Here is a 25479-nt window from a genome sequence, read left to right on the forward strand (position 1 = left end):
GAACAGGTTACAGATAGGCAAGAAAAAAGATTCCACTTTAAAGAATGGAAAAGTCTACATGCTTATATATTTGAATTCCCCCCCCCCCCAAAAAAGGAATTCCTAACAGTATTGAAGCAGTAGTTTTGGTGGTGTTGAATAAGATCATGGCAGAGTATAACAGCACCATCCTTTCCCAATGAAGGGTCTTTGTTCTGATTTTCTACACCACAGAGTACATATATTCATTGCTCCACACCTGGCCTGTCCCTTGGATCTCAAGTAGTACCACACTTTTAAAGGTAGTGCATAGCTTTCATGGTGGTATTCACATTTTGCATATGGCAGAATCAAGGTTCTGAGGAAGATTAAATGACTTGCCCAAGGATTACTGGTCTGTACCACTACTTTTTCACAGTAACTGTTTTCCTTTGTGGCATACAGACCTGTATGCTTGGGTTTATGTTCATATTGGCCAGAGGCTATCAAAGCTTCAGGTTAATGAAATGCTTTTTATTTTGTAGCCATCCAGTCCAATGGATCAGATGGGCAAGATGAGACCTCAGCCATATGGCGGGACTAACCCATACTCGCAACAACAGGGACCTTCATCAGGACCGCAGCAAGGACATGGGTACCCAGGGCAGCCATATGGGTCCCAGACCCCGCAGCGGTACCCGATGGCCATGCAAGGCCGGGCGCAGAGTGCCATGGGTGGCCTCTCTTATGCACAGCAGGTAGATGATGACTCCAATTACCTTAACCCTTGTTGCTGTCCAGGATGTGGTCTTGAGCTGTAGAATCAGAATGAGTCTTTGACATCTAAACCTCTTGAAAGGAGCATAGGCCAAGAGCTCAGTTGGCTACAATATGCTACTTACAAGGCCAAGATTGTGGGCATCATCCTATGTATGCACAAAGAAAAACTGCTTCCTGGCCACAGGCTGTACATATCTGTGTCCTTTGACCTGGCTGGCCTGCTGATACCCACTGAGTAGTGATCTCTGAAGGAGGTGTGGAAAAAAGGCAGGAGCTGGGCACCTATCTACTACAATCAAGAAAAGCCCTTTATTGTGTGCCCTGGGGATGGAAAAGGCCTTTGATGTTTCCTGAAGTCTTCCAATATATAGCATCTGATTTTAAATGATTAGGAGGGACTGGGAATAGAAGAAAAGGGGAAGATTGAACAGTAGTGATGCTAACAGTGCTGTTAAAAATGTTAAGATTTCCCTCATCTCCTTTTGTCTGGCCATCTGCACCATTATCTTTTTATTGTCATTTTTTGTTTTAACAGCATTTTCTATCATTTATATTTGAGTAATACTCATACTGAAAACGGAGATGGATAGAATATAAAACCTAACTTTACTTCTAAGAATTCTAGCAAAATATGCCCTTAAATGTGGAAGAAAATAGGATGCTGTCACTTTGGGGAGTTTTTTGTTTTTTGTTTTTTTTTTTTTTTCCAATGAGAAGATGGAGAGATGGGTGGATATTATTGGATTTTTTTTTCTTTTGGCCAATTTATCAAATACACACATGCCACCTTGCCCCACCCTGCAAATGCTAGAATTGTGCCTGGTACAAGTAAGCAGGTAGGCTCTCAGATATTTTTTTAATGAAGACTGAAAAGAGAACCAGAGTAGCTTAGTGATTTGCATGCTGTCTGGGTTACTAAACCCTAGGTTTTCAGTTGCCTTAGCCAGGCTGCTATTGACTATTCATTGTGGCTAGGATATAGATTCCTAATGCTTATAGAACAGTCTTAAACTATGATAAAGAGGAAGTTCATTGGTGAAAACGGCTGCTCTTGAACTCTTGTTAAGTTGCCCAAATGTTAATGTAAGTTTTCTGTGAATGAATGCAGTCCACTTGTAGACAAACCAACTAGTAACCCAGCTGGGCTGTCCTTCCTGGCTCGGTTTAGAAAGGCATAGTAGGAAAAACCATGGATCTTCTAGATGGGAGGCTTGGCATACCTGCTTTTTATACTCCTCCTCAGACTGTAGCTTCTGACGGAATACCTTTATTCATCCAGAAGAGTCTGTGCTAAAAGTATCCTTTCCTTTTCTACAGATTCCTCCTTATGGACAACAAGGCCCCAGTGGGTATGGTCAACAGGGCCAAACTCCATATTACAACCAGCAAAGTCCTCACCCCCAGCAGCAGCAGCCGCCCTACTCCCAGCAGCCACCGTCCCAGAACCCTCATGCCCAGCCTTCCTATCAGCAGCAGCCACAGTCTCAGCCACCACAGCTCCAGGCTTCTCAGCCTCCCTATTCCCAGCAGCCATCCCAGCCTCCGCATCAGCAGTCCCCAACTCCATACCCCTCCCAGCAGCCCACCACCCAGCAGCACCCCCAGAGCCAGCCCCCCTACTCACAGCCACAGGCACAGTCTCCCTACCAGCAGCAGCAACCTCAGCAGCCAGCCTCCTCGACGCTCTCCCAGCAGGCTGCATACCCTCAGCCCCAGTCTCAGCAGTCACAGCAAACTGCCTATTCCCAGCAGCGCTTCCCTCCGCCGCAGGTAAGGTGGCCCTGCCCCGTGTGTGACCACAGGCAGCTCGGGGCTTGGTGTCAGGAGGACTTTGCCATACAAATTGGTTCTCTAATGTGCACTTAAAAACCAATTAAACTCTGGGTAAACATGCTAACTAGATTGATTGAACTAATAAAGGCATAACCTTCTTAACTGCATAAAATACCTGTGGCTCTTCTTACTGATGAAGAAATAAGGCAATGGAAAGTTACATAGACAGATAAGAAACTAAAGATAATGGGACTGTTTTTGTTTTTATTTTATAACCTAGCATTCAGAACTTGATCATCCAAGTGAGTGGTTTTTTTAAAAAAGTTACTTTAGGAGGCTATACTGTACTTTCATTCCAACTGCCATCACATTCTGCTATTTCTCAAAATATTTTGGACCCCTTCATTTGAAATTGCCATCAGAGCTCACATTACATTCTTTAGAATATTCTCAGTGGTGGCAAGTCCTTTCATTTGTTAAAGGTGGATTTGATTTTAGGAAATAGCGAAAATACGTTTGTAGCCATGTCTCTGAATAAGGTAGATGAAGAAGCCTAAAAATAACAATTTGGGCTTTATTCTTTAAAGAGCAAAAATGAGAAGAAGTAACCGAGTCCTGACAGGTCCACTAATGATTCTGGGCATTATTGGAATAAATATCTTATCCTAAGGCAATGTCTTTGAAGGAAGCAGTACTCATTTTAATGCAGAGATTCTAGCATGAGGTTGTTTTTTTTTTTTGGTTTTGTTTTTTAATTGCTTTCATTCCTTGATGGATAAAACTTCTAGTTAGCCATACTTTAGCATTTAACCCCAAGGAATAGCTATCTGTGCTGATAGATGGTCAGCAGTGCTGTTTAGAGTCTTAATCCACTATTGACATTCTTTTTTTTTTTTTTAATTAAACCAGCAACTTTGTTTTTAAGTTTTTATTGTAATTCCAGTTAACATAGTGTTAAATTAGTTTCAGGTGTACAGTATAATGATTGAACAATTCCATATGTCACCCAGTATTCATTGATACTCTTGTCTTATGAGCCATACCTTATATTTTTCTGCTTTCAGATAATATAGAGGGCACTTGGGGAGTTTCTTGCTCCCACCTGTCCTCCGTGAGACAGTCAGTCCTATAGCCCTTTTACCATGAAGCAAGCTTGCCTGGTTTACCAGTACCAGGCCTTCACAGCATTTGTTTTTCTTATTTTAGGAGTTATCTCAAGATTCATTTGGGTCTCAGGCATCCTCAGCCCCCTCAATGACCTCCAGTAAGGGAGGACAAGAAGATATGAACCTGAGTCTTCAGTCAAGACCCTCAAGCTTGCCTGTGAGTATTCTTGCCAACCTCTGAAAGGTGATGGAGCAGAGAAAAAAGCAAAGAAAACTGGTTTCTGGTTGGATGTTTTGGTGGTGTGGCCTAAATAAACAATGAGCTATTTCTTGAATTCAGGTTGAAAATTCTAAATAGAAATTTATGGATCACTTGTGGAATGTCTGTTTTGGCTTGCTGCCTGGGAAGTAGGTTTGGTGATCTCTATAGAGTTTTTTTAATTTTGTGTTTTGTTTTTTGAATCTTGGGCTCTGAGGCATGGACCAGGTAAGGGACAAAGAAGATGAAGATGTTATAAGCTCTGTCTGCTCTCCATCAAAGTTGAGCCAAGTTTCAGGGTTATTTTGACCTTACTTTTGAGGGCTAAATTTTTAGGGTTTTGTCTTAATGTTTGGCTAGGAGGTAGGATCTGGGGTGCATTCAGCATGGAATGTCACATTGATCATGGGCTGAGTAAAAGCAGTTTTTCTGGTCCTTTGTGTGAATAGGTTCTTTTGTCTAGTGGAGTGCTTGGTGCCCAGATGCTTGATTGGTGTTTATGGATGGACTGACTGTATCCTGAGAAAGGCAGTATGGTCTGCTGATGAAAAGCTTGGGCTCTAGAGCCAGAGTTCCTGAGTCTGCATTTTGACTCTGCCACTAACTCTGTAGCCTTGGGCAAGTCACTTAACCTTCCCATGCCTTCTTTTTTGCATCTGTAAAATGAACCTAAAGAACCCACTTTGTGGGGTGGTTATTAACATGAGATAGATCAAAATAGAGTGTTCATGCATTGTGGGCACTGCATAAATGTCAGACATTCTCATCATCTCCTCAGAGGGCATAGGGACTATATTTGATACCTGAGTGACAGTACCAACTAGATAATAGTAGACAGGTTCTGGGAACATTTACCCCTAGTCTTAGCTCTAGTGGTATATATGAACAAGTTACACAGGCTCTGAAAGTTAATCTCCTGGACACAGGAATGAAATGGGCTACTCTAAAATCTAATAAGATAGTTGGTAGCAAACCCTCCATTACAAATCCTGCTTTAGTAAATAGAAATTCAGCCATACATGTCTAGATAAGTCTTTTGAAATCTTGATTCTACTCAAAGGTATCTCTTTAGTTCTTCTGACTTGGGAGAAAATGGTTTCTGGATTTTTAAGGAATAGGCAGGAGGCAAGAACTCTCTTCATCACAAAGCCTCTTGTGGCTTTCCCTGGGCTTTCCCTGAAGATCTCTGAGCATTACCTAGATAGGGCAAGGTCTACGGGATCCCTCAGTACCTGTTATAACAGGCGTCTCAGGCCAGGGTGCATAGCCCTTGTCAGATGGGACCCTGAGACTGTTGACTTTCTCAGTTAAGGAATTGGGTGAGGGTATGTCTGAATAAGGCAATCCCTGTTGTTTCCTTTTCATTAATTACTGTTGCAGTCCTTTTCTGCATCCCAAACTTGACTGGAATGTGTTTTTTAACCTGATTCCGTCAGAAATGTAACTATTCCCTCATCATCTGTGGTCTGTAGCTAAATGAGTGAGGTGCAACTGTGGCAAGAAACCAAATCAGTGGATTTTCACCAATGTTTTAAGTTGTTCCCCATCAAAAAGTTTCTGCTTGCTCCTAGTAATCTTCCAGCAGAACTGTATTTGTTATTTTTCAGTCCTGAGAAGCCTAGCATACAAACACATTGCATGTCTTCTAAGGGTTGAGAGCCTTGCTTGTATTGTCAAATCCAGGGCTTCTGATTTGACCTGCTGAAGTGAAGGCACTGGCAGCTTCGTGGGCCCAGGGGAGGATTGTTCCTGGGCAGCCTATCACAAGGAGCATTCCCAAGCTCAGGCTTCTACTATAGATTCATCCAAATGGGTCATTTGCTCTGTGGTAGAAGCTCTATGTGGGAGGTGAGCTGGCTGGGTTATTGGCATGTTGTTTGTTGAATTGCTTTTTATCCCTCTGCTACTTGGACTAAGAAACAAAAGGTGGTTATTCTTTGAAATTTTGGTTTGATGCCAGATTTGCCTAGCCAGGCTGGGAAACGGTCACATTTGAAGAAAGGAGAAGTCGGGATTCCCTAGAAGAGGCCCATTCTTTTCTGAAGCAGTTGTGTCAAGGAATCCCTAGGTTTGCTGGTGCATTCCTTCACTCAGCAGATGTTTATGGGGCACCTCTTTGTATTTGGCTCCAGAAGAGAAGCTAAGCCTCTCCCATTTTCACATTCCCCTCTTTGCTCATTCACCTTATCCAGTTAGCCCTAAGGGCATTATGATTGTGACCCTTGATTTAAAGACTCATGATTTCTGATCCTGATTATTACAAAAATTAGATTTTGAGGAGTTTTTGCTCAGCTATTAATGCCAAACCATTTAGCTGCTTTTATCCTGGTTATGTTATCCCTCTATTTAAAACTTCTCAACTGTTTTTCATTAATCTTAGAATAAAATCCAAAATCCTTAATATTACATACGCTGCCCCCCGCTTCTGATTTAGGTCTGGAAGGAGGACTGAGACTACATTTCTAACAAATTCCTTGATACTGCTGATGCTACTAGACCAGGGGTGACACTTTGAGAACATCTACTTCATACTTCTTTGCCCTTTGCCTTGCTATGGACTTTGTCTAGGTTTTGTAAAGCCCCATGCTTTTTTCTGCGTCTAGATCTCTGCACAGGCCTTTCCTTTTGTCTAATACACATTTCCTCCTAACTCCTCTTATTCATATTTCAGACTACATCTTCAAGATTATTTCCTCAGAAAACAACTTCCTGATCAAATGTCAAAACTCAGCCTAAATAACTGCTCTGATGCCCTCACTGGCTAAAGGCAGTTTTTACCAAAAAACAAACAAACAAACAAACAAACAAAAACCTCTGCAATATTTAAGACTTCTTAAAAGGTGTAAGAATGATTCGGTGCCTCAGGACCCATCTTTAGAAAGCAGACCTTGGGGTGCCTGGGTGGCTCAGCGGTTTGGTGCCTGCCTTTGGCCCAGGGCGTGATCCTGGAGTCCTGGGATCGAGTCCCACATCAGGCTCCCTGCATGGAGCCTGCTTCTCCCTCTGCCTATGTCTCTGCCTCTCTCTGTGTCTCTCATGAATAAATAAATAAAATCTTTAAAAAAAAAAAAAGAAAAGAAAGAAAGCAAGCAAGCAGACCTTGCTAACATAGGTAAAAGCACCTTATATAGCCCTCTGGGATCACTTCCCTACCCGTGTACCAAGAAAAATACTATCCTATATCTGAGGTTTGTTTGCTTCATGTCACCAGAGCAGTTTGCTAATACCTCTACATTTGGGTCTCTTCGTTTGATGGTAAGCTTGGGGGAGCAGGCATTGTGTTACTGATCTATGTGCCCCTAACACCTATCACATGATGCCCCAGACCAGTGGTTCTCTACCTTGGCTGCATCTTAGAATTACCTGAGGAGCAAATGATCTTTAAAAACCAATGGCCAGGGGACGCCTGGGTGGCTCAGTGATTGAGCATCTGCCTTTGGCTCAGGTCGTGATCCTGGGGTCCTGGGATCGAGTCCCACGTCGGGCTCCTTGCATGGAGCCTGCTTCTCCTCCCTCTTCCTATGTCTCTGCCTCTCTGTGTCTCTCACGAATAAATAAATAAAATCTTAAAAAAAAAAAAAACAATGTCCAGGGTTCACAGAGTTCTGAATCATTTGAGGGGCTGGGGGGACTTGGGCTCTGATATGGTTAGAAGCTGTAATTGATTTGTAGCCCTGGTAGAGATTCATAATCCAAACTGTGTCAGCTTCCTTTGCTAAAACAGACTATCTTAGCACCCATGTTTTCAGTCAGTATTTATCTTAAGTGTAACTTCAATTATTTAACACAAGCTCAGTGAGGGCTGACTGTCTCTGTCTTGCTCTTGGCCATCATAGTGCATGGCATAAAGTAGTCTCCAATTCAGTGAACAAATGAACCTGAGCAGTATTTATTACATTGTTCATTCACAAAGTGTATGGCTGACAGGGGACAGCTTGACCATATTGTAAAATTGTTGTTTTCACTGCTAGGGCAAGGCAGGTATCACAGCCTTATAGGAAGGCCCAAACTTCATTTAGAGGACAGATGAATTTATTTATGCTTTCTAATAGTTGCTTTAAGAAGGGGTTAGGGTTTGTCATCTATCTTATAAAAGAGCCACTACTTCACCTTATGGTAAGAAAGTTCTTGTAAGGAATGGGTGAACAAACCTTTAGGTGTTTCTTTTTTTTTTTTCTTTTTTTAGCTTTTGAAGATTTTATTTATTAATGAGAGAGAGAGCGTGCGAGCAGCAGAGACACAGGCAGAGGGAGAAGCAGGCTCCATGCAGGGAGCCTGACGTGGGACTTGATCCCGGGTCTCCAGGATCACGCCCTGGGCTGAAGGCAGCGCTAAACCACTGAGCCGCCCGAGCTGCCCAAGATGTTTCATTAAGTCTCTAATTTTCTTGAGCGTGGGGCAAAATCTTTAAGGGTCTTATCTGAAAATTGGTATCTGACTTTCAATTATAATCATTTCTGGGAATGACTTGGAATTGCATCTTTAAAAGCTTCTGTTTAGGGATCTCTGGGTGGCGCAGCGGTTTGGCGCCTGCCTTTGGCCCAGCGCGCGATCCTGGAGACCCAGGATCGAATCCCACATCGGGCTCCCGGTGCATGGAGCCTGCTTCTCCCTCTGCCTATGTCTCTGCCTCTCTCTGTGACTATCATAAATAAATAAAAATTAAAAAAAAAATTAAAAAAAATAAAATAAAAGCTTCTGTTTAAGTGATTCATTCAAGTATGTGTGGTTTCTCTAGTGAATGTTTCCCAATTTTTTTCTTACTGAGGCACATTTGTAAATTTACATTTTAGTCTTGAGATAGAGTTTCCATTCAGTGGTGGAAAATGGATATAGGATTGAAAGCCCAGATCTGGAAAGGTTAACCAGATCAGTGCTTCTCAAACTTAAGCATGCACTGAGAATCATCTGGAGATTAATTAAAACACAGATTACTGACCTCTACCCAGAGAGATTCTAATTAAGTGGGTATAAGGATGGGAGCTAAGAATTTGCATTTCTAGCAAGCTCTTAGGTGGTGCTGAAGTTCCAAAAACCATACTTGAATAACAGTGAGTTTAGGTAGTAGCCCTTTGAAAAGGGAAGGAAAAAAAATTACTAGACTAGGAAGCCACAGTGGTAACTGAATACAACAGTGGTGACTCTTGGTGATCTGGAGGGAAGGCTATGGCTTGAAAATGGTGGAAAGAAAAGAGACTTGAGAGAAACACTGTGTGTAGTCTTTGCACTTTCAGTACCACCCTGGAAGTTTTCCATGTGGCACACATCACTGGATCCCTTCCAAAAGTTGGTCACCTCCTCCTAGTCCACCTCAGAAATGGCTTTCGAATCTGGCTTCCCCTGTCCTACCCATTGCCCATGCCCCCCCTTTTAAAGGCCCCTTTTACCTCCTACCTAGTGCCTTGCTCCTGGTGGTCCTGTTTATTTTCCTTCCATAATCATCAGACTAGTCATCTTAAAAAAAAATCAACCCTGGGGGCACCTGGGTGGCTTAGTTAAGTGACTCTTCTTGGTTTGGGCTCAGGGTCCTGAGATCGAACCCTGCATCATCATCTGGCTCCCCACTTGGTGGGGAGTCTGCTTCTTTCTCTCTCTTTCTTTCTCTCTCTCTCTCTCAAATAAATAAATCTTTAAAAAGAAATCTGGCAAGTTAACATTACTGCTTTAAAAACCTCTGACTAGGGGGATCCCTGGGTGGCTCAGCGGTTTGGCGCCTGCCTTTGGCCCAGGGCGCGATCCTGGAGTCCCGGGATCAAATCCTGCGTCCGGCTCCCGGCATGGAGCCTGCTTCTCCCTCCTCCTGTGTCTCTGCCTCTCTTTGTCTTTAAAAAACAGAAACAAAAACAAAACCAAACCTCTGACTACCTGTTGCCTATAGGTTTAAGCCCAAGGGTGATACAAGTTCTTTTGTGATCTGGAGGATGAGAATATTTAAAACAAAAACAAACAAAAAACAGTGGATAAGTTTCCTGTCCCTCGAGTAAAAGCTAGCACACTGTGTGCTGTGGGTATTCTATAGAAGGCAGACAGGCATTAGACAAGGGTTAGACTTTGATGCCTTCTGAGAGGTAGCCTGTGATATGACATGGTTGCTGCCCTTGAGTATCCTCTTTGTTTCGTTAATAAAACAAATAGAAGAATGTATGCCTGAGTGTTACAATGGGTGCTTTCTGAAAATTTGGTCAAGTCGGTGATCATTTATGTCTGAGTAGTTGAGGGAAAACATCATGGCAGAATTTAAAATGACCTTAGTTATGGACATACTTGGGAGGTTGGAAAGGAAAAATCTAGCCTGAGCAGAGGCCAGGTAGGGGTGGGGTATAGTATAGCTGATACTGAGGGATTGATGAGGATTAGGCTTCTAGGGGGTAGGGAGTAACAGAAAGGAGAGCTAGATTACAAGGATTAGGGCCCTAGTGGGCCTACTAAGCCATATGAATTTGATCTTACAGACCTGCAGATAGGCTATTGGAGCAGTAACATGATAAAAATAACGTTAAAAAAACAATCCATTCGTGTATAGTGTGGTTTGCAAAGGGGAAAGTTCAACTGTTGGAATAATTTTGACGAGAGGAAAAAAAAATTTTTTGACGAGAGGTATGGAGTTGTTCCCCTCTGTCTCTTTGCATAGCCAGCCTAGTTCCAGTTCTGATTTGTGCAGGAAAGACTATAGACCTGAGATGAGGTGCGGAGAAAGATCTCATTGACAAAAATAGAAAGGTTAATAGGAAAACACATTTTTGGAGGAGAAGGTAAGTTCCATGTAGTGAAATGTTTAAAGACAAATGTTTAGATGCTAGTTGAAGATAGGAGACTGCAAGTTGGTTAAGAGTTGAGTCTGGTTCGAGTTGGGGAGATGTCTGTCTGTGGTGTAATTCATAGTTAACAATGGAATGAAGGCCCCTCCCAGGCCATGGCTTATGGAGAGAGGAGCCAGTGAGAGCCCTGGACAGTGCCTTTGTCCAGCAAATAGCTGGTGAGCTCGGAGGATGACCAGGATTATCATATTTATGAAAGCCAAAGGAAGGGGGAATGGTCCACATCACATTTATATTTCAAAGAGTATAAAGTTGGATTTGTCAGGCAGCAGGTTATTGGGATCCTTTATAGATGTGGAGAGGACCTGATTTCTGAGGGCTAGAGGAAAGGAAATGAACCGGGAAAGGTGTAAAGGCAAAGAGCATTCTTGAAAGGCATTGAAGGGAGGGGGCAGCTGAATCAGCCCAAATTCCTCCACTTCATCTGAAGACCCGCATGTGTATAAGGCAGATAGATAGAAGGGTGGAGATGCTGGCAGAATATTAGGAGGGTATGAACAGACTTCTCTTTCAGGAGTTGTGAAGGAAAGCAATCAAGGGCACTCACTGGGTTAGCTCACAAAGGACACTATACCCTTGACTGGAAAAGTCTTAGAGACGGCTGTCGAAGTGCTGGATCATACTTGTTTCTTCTGGTTAGGTAGGAGTGGAGGTTATTGATGCTGGATATGAGGTGGAGAAGAGGATTAGGATTTTTAATGTTCGTTAAATTAATTACAATCTTTTTCCTTTAAATCACTTGAGTTTCCAAGCCCTTCCTTTAGATTTCACTTAATAACACTGTAGCTATTAGCTAGCACTCATGTTTTACTACTGTGATGTTCTCAGAACTTGGGTTACAGTGATCTGGAAAGAGGAAATGGGAGGGGAACTATGTTGTTCCTGTAGAATCCAGATATTAAGAGGGCAGGAGTGAGGCCAGGAACAGAGCTTACAGGCAACACCAATCCTCCTAGAAGAGCAGGAATTGAAACATACCTAGGAACCACTCCTTTTTCGTATTAGAAGAAACTAAGAGGAGGGGTGCCTGGGTGGCTCAGTCAGTTAAGCATCTGCCTTTGATTCAGGTCATGATCTCAGGGTCCTGGGATCAAGTCCCATGTCAAACTCCCTGCTCAGCAGGCATCCTGCTTCTCCCTCTCCCTCTGCCCCTCCTCTCTGCCCATTTTCTCTCTCTCTCTCCCCGATAGATTAGAGAGAGAGAGAGATAAAACCTTTTTTTTTAGATAGTTTCTTTCTTTAAGATTTTATCTAACAGAACTAGGATTTTAGTCCAGCTCTATCTGATATTTCAAATTAAGTATTTCCACTAGCATCCCACCCAGCAGAAGAAAGGCTTGGACAATCTTAATCCTCTCTTCAAGGTCAGCCAAAAGCCTCAACCCCTATACCATTTAATATTTACTAGACTTGTCCTGAAAGGATTTCACTTTTGTTTTCCCTGGATTTCTTGTCATGGAGGCACAGATGAGTTATGAAAAGGACAGCTGAGGTACAGGGAGGGGTGGGAGAGGGAACATGCCCAAACTGATAGGACAGGTTAGCTAGAGGAACTAGGGAATCACCTCAAAATGTGAAAAGTTGACTAGAGTTTGGTTCCCCTTGGGTTGGATGGAAGCAAGCCTTGTTCAGTGCCTTTCTTCTTAGAGCACAGTGTCCTGATTAATGCTGATGTTAATCAGGTAGATCCTTGCTCCTGAAAAAATGTGGTCCATTATCTAGCAGCACAGACATCACCTGGGAATTGTCTTAGAAATGCAGGTTCTTGGGTCCCGCATAGCTTTATTGAATCCCAACACCGTTAACAAGATCCCCAGGTGATTCATTTGTCTAATGGTTTAGAAGCAAGGAGTTAGACCCTGAGAACTGAGAGTAAAATTTTCAAATGAAATATCAAGCTGGGGACTTTGGGAGTTTTACTGTGTCTAATAAAATTTCAAGAATCTCTGAGTGTGAGGGATAGGAGTGGGAGACCACCACCTGTTGTTCTATGGTGCTCTGGGGGCCCTGGTTCCCTGTATCTACAGGCCTGACCCCATTGTGGGGCCATCTGCAGCTCCCAGCAGACCTGTGTAGCCTCTTCTCCAGCCTCTTGGGTGTGTCTCAAGCTCCTCACAAAACCCCGGTCCTTCCATCCTGCTAAAGATGTCTGCCCACCTACCCTCCCACTCTCTTTGAATACCCAGCAGACTCCTACTGTGGCTTCAGAACCTAGCTGGAATACTTTCTCTGGGATTTCTTCCCCAGTTTCTTCATGTTGGCCCAGCATTACGCGGGCCCCTCTGCTTGGGCATCAGGTCTGCATCTAGTGCCTGTGCCAGGGCAGCTATTCCCACTTGGTAAACCTGTGCTGGGCAGCACCAGGTTCTTGCTGCCCACCTGAGCTTGGGAACCAGCTTTTTGTTGTGTAGGTTTCCTGGGGGGAGTGACAGATATCCTCTGAAGGTTTAAAAAATTGAAATGCTTGAAGGATTTAAATTTTACACTGTGTTGCCTTTTGTCACATTTCATGGTAAAAGGAAACAGGCCAACAGTTTTTGCCTAGGCTTTTGATGGCTTATTTTCAAGGGGGTAACAAAAATGCCACTAGCAATTTTGGTATTCAGAGAAGCTGGGCCTTTCTGAGGTTGGTGACCTGTTTTCTTTGTATCTGACTGGGTATCTATGCTTGCTCCCCTTGAATTGTAGCCCAGGTGCTCTTAAAAAGTCTCAGAAAGGAAATTCCCACCCCCTCTGTCATATCTGCCCAGACTGCTCAGAGCAGCGTGTACCTTGTGCAAGTAGCCATCCCTTCTCTAGAACGCTGGTTCTCTGGCAGGGCTAGCCAATCCTCTTCTCCATCTTAGTCACGCTGTTCCAGCCCTTGATACTGCCTGGTGCCTGCCAGAGCCTGTGCTGCTTGCAGCACATTACTGTATGCTTGTTCCTGGGCCCATTTCCTGTTTCTATTCTAGTCACTGGTGGCTCAGCTCTGCTTCCTGCCTGTGTGTCTCACACAGATTCCTCTTGCTAGAACCTTTTGTTTTCTTCAGAAGAACTTCAGTCTGAAAACTAACTGAGCCTTACTTCTGGTATGATGGCTCCTGGGATCAGTTAGCCCTTCTGAGGACTGGCAGGAAGTATACCTCTTTCCCACCAAGCAAACCATACCCCTTGGATTTGACCTTGTTCTTCAGTTTGTCCCTAGCCCCGCTACAGGAAGCTGGTGGCTCATTGCTTAGACCAGAAATTGCTACAAGAAGATGAGCTGGGATTTTTTGCAGCCAAACCTGTCTTCGTTCCTCAGCTGTGCAGTGTTGTCAGGACTGGTTCTTTTTCACCTGGAGCTTTACAAGCCTATTTCTTGCTACTGCAGGAGACACTTGGTACCCTTTTTATCCCAAACCTCCCTAAAGTCCAGAGAATACTTACATGGGGTTGGGCAGGTAATGCTATCCTCAGCAGAGTAAAAGCTTGCAGAGAGTATAGTAATGGAAAGAAAGCATGTGCTGACTCAGTATTCTATCCTGTGTGAGCAGTTCAATAGCCACCCCCCCCCCCACCCTGGGGTTAGAGTGGGAGGGAGAAAGTACAGGGAGGTTTTAAAAAAGGGAAGAATTAAAGGAGCTTGTTCTGGACAAATGTATTGTAAAGTTCTAAGGCTCTTCCATCTTACCCATTTTCCCCAGAAGATGTTGTCTTAGCAGAGAATATGCCTTGTGAATAATTCTGTCCTTCTCTCTTCTTCACAACTACTCTTTGGGGGATCATCTGATAATCCTGTGTCAGATGGAGTGGTTTCTATACCGAACCCTAGGCCTAGGTATGTTTAATAGAGAGGGATTTAATATAGGGAGTTGAGCTTACAAAATTGCTAGAAAGATTGAGGAAGCAAGCATGCTCTAGGCTTGTCCTTCAGGAGCAGGACCTAAAACTAGATTTGACCCACCAGGGAAACTCCTATCTTTGAGCCACTATCATATTAATTGCTCTAAGTCTGCTATCCAGGGATTAGTAAGCTAGAGTCAAGAAGGAGCAGCTGCTGCCACCAGAAGCAGCATCCAGTTTACTGGAAGAGGAAGCCAAAATGCTGTTGTAGGAACAAGTAAAAGAGACAGAAATATGGTCTCTGCCATACTTTGATCTAATCTTGAGTTTGTTTCTAATTAGTAGAACCTGAATTGTATCTAAACCCATTCACAAGGGATTCTGGGAAATGTGGGGTTTTTTTTTTTTTTAGCTTTTTAACCTCAGTGGGATGGAGGTAGCCTGAGCTAGTCCACAGAATATTCACTGCACCAACACAAAAATTACAACCATCCCCCTTATTCCTTACCTTACTTACATATGAGGAACCGAAGGCCCAGAAAGGGCAATGGACTTGCCCAAGGTCATTTAGTAAATCAGAACATTCAGTTCCCTGACTTCTAGTCCAGTGTTTTCACTATTAGGACCAATTCCTATAAAGGATTGGTAAAGGGGCACCTGGGTGGCTCAGTGGTTGACCATTTGCCTTTGGCTCAGGTCATGATCCCCGGGGTCCTGGGATTGAGTCCTGCATCATGGTCCCTGAGGGGAGCCTGCTTCTCCCTCTGCCTATGTCTGTGCCTCTCTCTATGTGACTCTCATGAATAAATAAATAAAATCTTGGGAACCCTGGGTGGCACAGCGGTTTAGCGCCTGCCTTTGGCCCAGGGCGCAATCCTGGAGACCCGGGATCGAATCCCACGTCGGGCTCCTGGTGCATGGAGCCTGCTTCTCCCTCTGCCTGTGTCTCTGCCTCTCTCTCTCTCTGTGTGACTATCATAGATGAATAAAAAGATTAAAAAAAAAAACAACAACAATATACTAAATAAATAAATAAAATCTTAAAGAAAAAAAGTATAGGTAAAAAGCTGAAGAGAAAGAAAAAATGCCATATTCTCTTCTCTTTGGAGAGGAGGAAGAGGTGTGTAGAAATGTGGGGCTGAGATTTCTGGGCAAAGGTAGTGATACTGTAGCTTCTGGATTTAGGTCTTCTACTCTCCAGGAAGATGTAGGAAATATTCTGGAAGGAAGAAACCTCAAAAACTAGAATTTCCTACAATTCCTGAGTCAACATATGGATGAACTCAGTTGCCTTGGTGACCATGGCTTTCTTCCACCCCCTACCCTACTTCCCCCTCTCTCCTATTGGTGCTTTTATAACCTTCTGCAAAGCTGTTTGGGAGATTACCTCAGTGAAGTACATGCGCTGGCTTCTGCCATTGTCCTTTTCTAAAAAGACCAGCAAAATCAGAAAGCTAGCCCCCAGATGTGTGATTGCCAAGCTGTTTCTCATTTGTCCTTGGGGGTTAGAGGGGTATTGGGCTTTTCAAACAAGTAATAAACCAAGTCCTCCTAGAAATGCTATCCTTCAGAAGCCATGAGGACCCTCCTACACCAGAGTGAGAATCTGTTCCACCAAACTTGGTCCAGAGGGGAGGACCCCTGGTATATGGAGCTATATTAACATGCCTGATAAATCAGGCATAGAATTCAGTTGTCTTTCTTTACCCCCCATGTTTCTAACATATTTGGCATTCAACCTTTGGGGGCCGGTGCTTGCTCTCTTATGCCATCCACTTCCACAGCCTGAACTTCTCCATCTTCCCCAGTTGGTATCCACATGGAATTGGCTGGTATTGTGACATAGTCTCTGATTGCCATTGGGCAGAGCTCACCTTCATATGGCTAGCTTGCTTTCCATTTGACCTTTCCCAAGGAAGCTAAGAAGCCAGGTCTTGTTGAAAGTGGAAACTAAGAGTTGAAGGCTCAAGCTGAGAGTCAGCCAACCTGCCCTTTAAGGCCAGCTTTGATATGGGAGAAATATTGAATATTGTTATGGAGATAAGTGAAGGTAATTTCCTGACATTCTGGGGAAGGTAGAAGAAAAAGGTCCAAACAAACGGGATCAGTGTTCAGAGGAACTCTTAAGAATAGTTGGTCATGGATGCCTGGGTGGCTCAGTGGTTGCGCATCTGCCTTTGGCTCGGTATGATCCCTGGGGAGCCTGATTCGGGACTCGATTCTGGGACCCCAGGATCATGCCCTGAGCCAAAGGCAGACGCTCAATCACTGAGCCACCCAGGTGCCCCTCATCTCCTTTTAGAATTTGACTATGTCTTTCCTTGTGTTCAGAGTTATTCTTCTGGTTTTGGGCGTTTGGGTTGATGCCTGTCTTTTCTGGCTTAAGATGCTATTCCCTATTTTCAGATGTTTGTTCCATACCTTCCCCCAAATCTTTGGATTTTATCTAAACCAGTAGGCCATAGTAGGGAAGACCACTGGCAAATATAAATTTAGGGGATTAAATGCCAAACCAAGGAGGCCATTGAGCTCCGTAGACCTTGGTCTACGCTGTGTTCAGCACAGTGCCAACCTTGCCTTCCCTGTTTATGCACACTGCATCCTTGCTTGCTTTCTGGTTGCTGTAATTCTGAGGGGCAGCTAGAGGAGGTGCAAGCCTAAGGCCACACCCCCTCTCCCTTAGACTTCTCATATCTAGAACTCTGACTTCTTTTCTGTTTCCTTCCTCTCCCCCTTTTCCCACCCTCCTTGCTCAAGTTCTAGGATTTCAGCTGATCATGGTGGAATAAGGTCTGTGTGATTGGCTTTCCTAACAGGAAATGCTTAACTTGGGGAAAGTAGGGAGTTCCTAACTTCTTTGCTTTCTTGAGCTTTACAGTGCTCGTTTCCTGCTGGGATTAGAACAGCCCTATTCCATAAATATGCACTGTTCTTGACTGCTCTAACTCAGGCCCAGCTCTGACCCAGTTTCATTTTTTTTTTCTTCCAGATTTGAGTCTGTTAGCTAGTGACCCTTAAAGCACTGTACATTTTTGGCCAAGAGGTGGTTTCTGACTAGTTAAGACATTCTCTCCTGGCCCAAGTGAGAAGCCTTTGCAGGGGAGGGGTGTGTGTCCAAGGCAGGTCAGGTAGGTAATACAGCTGGTGGGGACTGTGACAGACTGGAAAACAAGGTTTCAACCAATCGCTACACAGTGGGAGTTCTAGGATATTTTTCTTTTTCCCCCACAAGTTGGGAAACTAGAGTTTTTAATGTAAAATCTCAGAATTATTAGAAGGGTCTGTATGGGGGCCTGAGGCAATGGGTTAAGAGGTTCTCTGGCACCTATGGGTCTGTCCCTGCAGCTTCGTGTGAACTGCCCATGTAGCTTTGGCTCCCTTGGAGCTGGTATTTAGAATTTTTTGGCGGTGGGGGCCAGCTGTGGGTAGATACATCTACCCATTGCTGACTCCCCTTGTGTTTGGTGTTTGTTTTTATTGGTTTGGGGAGGGGGAAGTGCAGGGGAGATGTTGAGCAGAAGCACTCAATGTGATTAAACCTCTAGCCGAGCAGATCTGTGGGAGCAGAATATCGACCCCTGGAAAATCAATGGCTGCTGCAGTGGCCAAGCTGCTGTTCGCAGGGGCTCCCACCGCAGGAGTGCAGGCAGCCCCATGGTCTTTCTTCTCCCCTTTCTTACCTCAGAAACGCCCTCGGCCCCCACCCAAAGGGGCAAACCTACCTCAAGAGATTTTGCCGAGGTAGATTAGAACAGCGGGTTCTTGTATTTTTGTAATTAGATTGAAATTTCTCCAGTGACACAGAGCCCCGCCTCCCGACAGCCTCCTTTCCAGACATTCCTTCCCTGCACTGCAGTTCTATCAAGTGCTCTTACCCAAGTGGCCAGGGCCTATTTGGGGGTCGTACTTTGCAGTTTTAGACAGGAGAGTTTGTTCCCTCCATGCCAGCACCCAAGAATCCCCTCCATGTGGAGGTTTAGAGCTCAGGTATGGGATTATGGTGGGGGATCAAGGTTAAAGGAAAGAAGACTACTAGAGAATGGGTCTAAAGAGGATGCTTTTGAGTAGATTATTCATTGAGTAACTCATCAAACATGTTGTCTTTTGTGTGCTTGGTGTTTTTCTGCTCACTGATAACTTAGGGGAGGATCTGGCCTGGTCCTGCTCTGGTCCTACAGGAAGAATCTGCACAGTGCCATCAGTCCTGCCACGGTGGGTCCAGAAGAGTCCTTGGAGGGGCTGTGAGCATTGTCCCTAGGGTGAGGGTGAAGGGCCAGGGAAGCTGTGCTGGCTGTGGAGGCATTGTCCCCACAAAGCTCTTCCTGTCTTTGAAGTCTCCAAGGCAAAAAATGATTTTAGTCTATAGCTGCTGCACCTGTAGCTCGACTTCAAGTAATTGGTCTTCCCACCCAGTTCTCTTCAGGTGACCTGGAAGTGGACCATCCTGCTGTGTTATAGGAAATCTCTGGTACCAGCCTCGGTGGATCACAACTGTGGACACAGGGTTGAAGCTTGCTTGGCTTCCCGCCACAAAGGAGCTTCCCCACCTTAGAGTTTGGGGAATGGGGCTCCTAAACAAGGCCTAATTGTCCTGCAGTTTGGAATGATAGCTGCAGGGCTGGGTGAGGGTTTGAAATCGCCTGAGATGAGGCCATCTAGAGGCCAGGGATGTTTTGACTTCTCTCTCTGGGCCACACCCCTGTGTCTGATAATAGGCATAGAGCACATTCAGTATGAATACCAGCAAAGACTAGATACCAACCTTCACAGGACTTAGCTTCCAGAGGGTCTCCCTAGATTCTAAGTCACTCTCTCCCTCCCTATACATTAAGTACCCTTCTAGGGGATCCCTGGGTGGCTCAGCAGTTTGGCACCTGCCTTCGGCCCAGGGCGTGGTCCTGGAGTCCTGGGATCGAGTCTCACGTCAGGCTCCCTGCATGGAGCCTGCTTCTCCCTCTGCCTGTGTCTCTGCCTGTGTGTGTGTGTCTCATGAATAAATAAATAGAATCTTTAAAAAAAAAAAAGTACCCTTCTAAGGACCCAGAGGTAAGAGAAAAGTACTATACAATTTAGTGTGGCGAAAGTAAGTAAGTTTAAATTGAGAGTTGCAGATGAAAGGGCTGATTTGAAATAAATCACGAAAGGAGGTTTAGAAAGGAGAAATGATTCATAGGAGGAGCGACTATGCAAGAGGGAGTGTGTAGCATTATAGACTTACACGGTTAAATTACCTAGTTTTACTCTTTCCTTCTACAGAGGAGCCAAGCAAGGCCTAGGGTGGTTTACTTGTTAAAGCCATGGGTGTAGTAGTCACTCAGCATGTCCAGAGGCAGGTTGTGACCAGGCTTTGTTTGGCACATGGAACCCAGCTTCTGAGAGTGGCAAGCTTCTACCTTATAGTAGAAAGAGTGCAAGCTCTGGAATCAGAAGAATATGGGTTTGAACTCCAGTTCTTCTGTACGATAGCTCTCTGTCCTTGGGCACATTATTTAACTTCTGAGCTCCTGCTTTGGCAAAAAACAGGGAAGATACATGCTTCTAGAAGATGGCTGTGAGAATTAAATGTGAGCCAGCTGTGTACCTGAGGTGAGGGTTAAGCACATGAGAGTCATATATTTGTTTCCCTTCAAGAGGGAGATACCGGGGATCCCTGGGTGGCGCAGCGGTTTGGCGCCTGCCTTTGGCCCAGGGCCCGATCCTGGAGACCCGGGATCGAATCCCACATCAGGCTCCTGGTGCATGGGGCCTGCTTCTCCCTCTGGCTGTGTCTCTGCCTCTCTCTCTCTCTCTCTCTGTGTGTGTGTGTGACTATCATAAATTAAAAAAAAAAAATTAAAAAAAAAAAAAAGAGGGAGATACCAAGAGACTTCCTTTATTCTTCATTCCAGCACCCTTTGAATTTGGAGAGATTTGGTCTCCTTAAGTTTTATTTATGTTCTGATGTGTATATATATATATATATATAGGGGATTTCCTCTTGGAGGTGGGCCCCCAGAAAGCATTCTGGGTACCAGATGAGTTCTGACTCTTCTTTACTATGCATCCCCCACCAGGCAGCCAGAAGGTACTGGGAAGAAATGACCCATTATCCCCAGAATGATAGCCTATTGTGAAAAAGAGAAGAGGGGGGTTGGTGAGGGGCTTTTGGAAACTTCAGGTAGGGGTTAGGAAATCACATTCTCTTAGCCTTTCCCAGAGCACTTGCTGCTATTCCAAACTGTTGGTGTAGTTCAAGCTGGAGATGGTGTTTGGTCCTGAGCTAGAAAGATAGTGCCAGCTTCTGTGTCTTTCCTTTCCCCTTCTTAACCACCTGTTAGCCCCTGACTCAAAAGTACACCAGTACTAAGAAGCAGTTTGTTCTGTTTATTGATTCATTCTTGGCATTTCAGCCCGTACCAGATAGCCTGTTCTGGACAGGGACAGCAGCTCATCTGTTGAACTGTGACCACTCATTGGAGCAAGTGCAGTTCTGTAATTCTGGAGTCCCTACCAGTCTGGGGGTCAGATCCCTTAACTTGAACTTAACAAAGACTGAGGAAAAGAGGGCCTACGACTGAAGCTTTATTATATTGAATATTTTCTAGAAGTGTTTGGCAGAGATAGCCTCTTCTCCCCTGACCCTTGACAAATAAGTTGCTTAAGGAAGTCATTATGAAAAACCAGGTCTCAAAAAAAAAAAGAAAAGAAAAACCAGGTCTCCCCAAAACTTATTTACCTTAAGTAGTTACTATGTAATTATGTTTGCTGTACTCCTTTTTCCTTGAAGTTTGTCTCCTTTCCTGCTGTCTGCCTTTCTTCAAGGGTCAGGTCTTCCAGTCTTTTCTGTATTCTTCAGGATTTCCTCCCATTCTCCAGCATGGGAGCACCCTCCTGCTGTGGCTGTGGATCTGTTAGGTACACTGCTGGGAAAACACTTGATAAATGCCAGTGCAGATTTGGTGATTTCAGTCTGTGCATTTGGGCTTTTTTCATTCAAGGAAAAGTCATTTAAGTGTGGCTGAATTGCAGGGTTCTCAACACACACACACATACACACCCTCTAAGTATGTATGTAGGATTTACCTGGTTCCCTTGGTAGGTGGCTTCTCCGCCAGTAGTCAGCACAACTTGGCAAAAGTTCTTTTCAACTGAAAGAGGACAAGAACTCCATCTGGGGGTTAACAAAAGCTCCATTTCTCAAGGACTCATCCAAATTTATGAGAAAACTCTGAATTGAGCATTTCCGTGAGCCTGTTCTTTAGACTTGCCTGTTGATGTTATTTAATCTGCTCGGCAAAATGAACTGATGTCATTCTTGGGCTCTGTCAGGAGACTGTTTAAACTCCCTTCCTCTAACCCTGATCTGGTATCTTCGTGCTTGAAAATGTACTTCATCAAGCAGCCAATTCATGTTAGAACTTGCAGCCCTTCCTGTGAGAGCACTAGCAGGCCTCCCCCCACCCCACCCCCCAACGAGGTATGGACTGTGTGATTTCAGGCATGGTTTTGTTGTGGTGTGAAGAAAAGGTGTTAGCTGCCGAGTTCTGTTTGTCAGCAGAGCCTGACAAACCCATGCTGGCACTTGCTGGGGCTGGGCAACCAATCACAGCTGGAACGGTTATCGTCATGGAGTCCCTATGGGCTTCCTCTATCAGGTCACATCCCAAAATAACATTGGGCAGTATTTCAAGTGAAGAAACGAAGGCTTTCGGGGCTGTAGCCAGCCTGGAGTGTGAGATTCTGTGTGAAATAGTTGGACCTGCTCCAGCGCTTTTGATCTGCATGGTAGATGAGCAATAAAATGCATGAAACACGTTGGAAACACGTGAGGAAATTCTCCCTGGCCCTGCTGCTTCTTTGGAACTGGCAGGGCACTGAGTGGGCTGATCCTCACCTCCCATCTCTCAGCAGGATTATGCTTGGAAGAGAGCAAACCCGGAAAAAGAGATCTTTCCACTTAGGGGCAGTGCTACAATTCTTTCAGTAGACCTCCTGGAAGGTACTTGTTAGGTGGGCTCTTTTGGAAGAACTGAGACACCCTGACTTTTGAAATGCTAAAAGTGGCCCCCACCAGGGAGAGTGGGGGCTTGGGTTGATTGAACTTTGTGTGATAGGTGTGTTGTGGAAAGCCAAACTTGTTCGGTACATTGAGGTCTGACTCAACAACCAGACATCCGGCTTTTTGTGGAACAAAAGACCTGAAAAACTGGCTTTTTGTGGGGTAGAAAGCAGAGGTGTGTCCTGTGTAATAAAAGGATATGGAGTTCAGAGCAGTATCTGTTCATGTAGATAGAGGGGAGACACTTCTTTTGGAGTCTTCCTCCCCACTAGTCCCTCCCATTTCCCAGTGAAGACATATACTTTGATAAAGCTACTGGAACTGATTGATACTTCTTACATCCTACACTGCTGTGTATTGTCATATCTCTCATTCCAGGCTGCTACTGCTGGTACTGCGTATTCTATATGGCCCCAACCCTATGTTTCCAGGGGAGTTTCATGTATATGGCCCAGGGGTACCACCAACTCAAATTTGTCCAGTCCACCTATTGTATAACTGAGAAAGCCAGGCAGTTTGTTGCCAGCTTGTCTAGGGCCACAACGGATAAGTACCAAGAACTAGGCCTCAGTCTTCTAACTCAGAGGTGTGGTATCATATAGTATAGTATCACAGCATAATGGAGAGAGAAAGAACATAGGCTTTGGGGTTCAGGAAATCAGGGTTTGAAATCTAGTTTCTACCACTTACTTGCTGGATAACTTGGGCACATAACCTAATCTCTCTGAGCAGCAGCATGCGCATCTTCAACATGTTAATGGTAGTAGTACCTGCTTTCAAGAATGGTAGAAAATTAAGGAACTCCATAAAGTGTCAGGCCCATCATACATGCTCAAATGGTAAATGGCAAATGATCTGTCCCTTCCTTATGCTAACATTCTAGTTCTAATAAAAAAAAAAAAACACTTTTTTTTTTTTTTAAATCACCTACCCCCATGCTATAACCAGTTGCCATCGCCTGAAAAAGACAATTTGAGAGATTGGCCTCAAACCAGCCAAATCAGAGAGATAAGATTAATGCTGCTTCCTTCCCCACTATTTTCTATGCCCAGGCGTCCCAGCCCACGTGGAGCTGCTGTTGACAGTGGTTTATTTAGCACTTTTTCTCTGAGGAGCTCAGGGCACAAAACTGACAGCCACCCTCAGAGTGCTTCTGTAAAGGAAGCCATCACACTGCCACCACAGATACTTCAAGGGTCCTGCAAGCCTAGTCCCAGGGGCTGCCTGTTTTCCTCAGGCTCCTAGGATCTGTCACCTGGACTAGCACATTCGTTTGTGGATCTGTGGGGAACCTGGTTTTTAACAGAAGTGTGGCTGAAGAAGCCCTCCATAGGCTCTGCCCCCACCTATAGCATGGTTGGTGGGTTGTTGTTGGGTTTTTTCCTTCCTTTTTTTCTTCCCTCCTCTGTTCCTCAGAAGATTTCCAAGGATAGATACCAAATTGAGCCGGAGTTCCTCAGTTGAAGGCAACAGAAAGAGCAAAGGGGAACTTGGCTTTACCTATACTATCTGAACTGTTTTTACCATGATGATATTCATATTTTACTTGTTTAATTAAAAACAAAAATATTGGGCACCTGGGTGGCTCAGTTGGTTGAGCATCTACCTTTGGCTCAGGTTTGATCCCAGGATCCTGGGACTCTGGCTCAGCAGAGAGTCTGCTTCTCCCTTTCCCTTTGCCTGCCACTCCTCCTGCTTGCGCTGTGTCAAATAAATAAATAAAATCTTTAAGAAAAAGATATTCAGGGGAGCCTCAGTGGCTCAGTTGGTTAAGTATCAGACTCTTGCTTTCGGCTCAGGCCTGATCTCAGAGGTCATGAGATCCAACCCCACATCGGGCACCTTGCTCAGCAGAGTCTGCTTGAGTTTCTCTCTCTCCTCCTCCCTCTGCTCTCTCACCCCCCACATGCATGTGTTGCCTACACACACACACACACACACACACACACACGCTTAAATAAATCTTTAAAATGTTTAAAAAAATAAGGGATGCCTGGGTGGCTCTTGATTTCAGCTCAAGTTGTGATCTCGGGGTTCTGGGATTGAGCCCTGAGTTCTGCCCACAGTAACAAGTCTGCTTGAGGATTCTCTCTCTCTTAGCTTCTGCCTCCCCCCTTGCACGTGTGAGCACCTGCATGTATTCTCTCTCTCTCTCTCTCTCTAAAAAATAAGAATAAGTAAAAACAAAAATGTTCAAAACACTTAATTTTTCAAAGCCATTTGAATAGGGCCAAGTTCTTATGGATGGATCTTGATTCCTATTCTATTTCAAAATATACTGACTTCTTTTTTCTGTAAGCAAGTAGTTCTTGTTACCGGAAGCTGGCAGATCAATAAGGACTGGGGGTGGAAGGAAGGAAGGAATCCTGAGGGAACTGACTGGTCCCTAAAAGAGAGCACTGAACTGTGGTTTCTGTTATAGATCAGGGCCTAACAAGTGGTTCTCAAGGTCTACACACAGTTGGCTTCTCTTCTCCTCTTGCTCCCTCTTTGAGTTTATTCTCCTTGGCTCAGTAGCCAGGTGTCCCTGATAAAGCTTAGCCCTTAACATGAGGGTGGAATCCTCCTTTCTTGGGATGAACCCAGGGCTTCTTAGAGCTCCAGGTACTTTAGTCCTTCGGAAGAAAAGACGCTCTCTGGTATTACCTACAGGAGGGCCTTCTTGAGTTCTTGTCCATGCTGGGACTAATTCTAATTGCATGTTTAAATAAAGCATGCTATGGTATGCTAGGTCTGCTTCTTATAGGAAAGCTAGCATTTTCCGACTTCTGAACTAACTAACATTGGAGAACTGGACACAGGTACAAATGCATACTTATCTCCCTGCCTTGCCTTCAGGGCAAGTTTTGTTCCCATAGAACTCAGCAGAAATGTTCCCAGCTTAAAGTAACCAGCTGGTTTTACAAAAGGTCCAACCAAGTTGGATACTTGGGGAGAGGC

The 25479-nt window shown here is 44.5% G+C and overlaps 1 protein-coding gene across 2 annotated transcripts in view; it reads left to right on the forward strand.

The window, feature by feature from the left end:
* The window catches only part of ARID1A (AT-rich interaction domain 1A), a 68973-nt gene that overhangs the window by 24348 nt on the left and 19146 nt on the right, over positions 1-25479 (forward strand). For both annotated transcript variants that reach the window (XM_055330983.1, XM_055330984.1), the window contains exons 2-4: positions 504-716; positions 2056-2508; positions 3718-3834. In XM_055330983.1, coding sequence (XP_055186958.1) covers positions 504-716; positions 2056-2508; positions 3718-3834 — 783 coding nt within the window. The remainder of the gene's footprint in view (positions 1-503; positions 717-2055; positions 2509-3717; positions 3835-25479) is intronic.

This window comes from Nyctereutes procyonoides, unplaced genomic scaffold (assembly GCF_905146905.1).
Source record: "Nyctereutes procyonoides isolate TBG_1078 unplaced genomic scaffold, NYPRO_anot_genome, whole genome shotgun sequence".
Taxonomy (NCBI): Eukaryota; Metazoa; Chordata; class Mammalia; order Carnivora; family Canidae; genus Nyctereutes; species Nyctereutes procyonoides.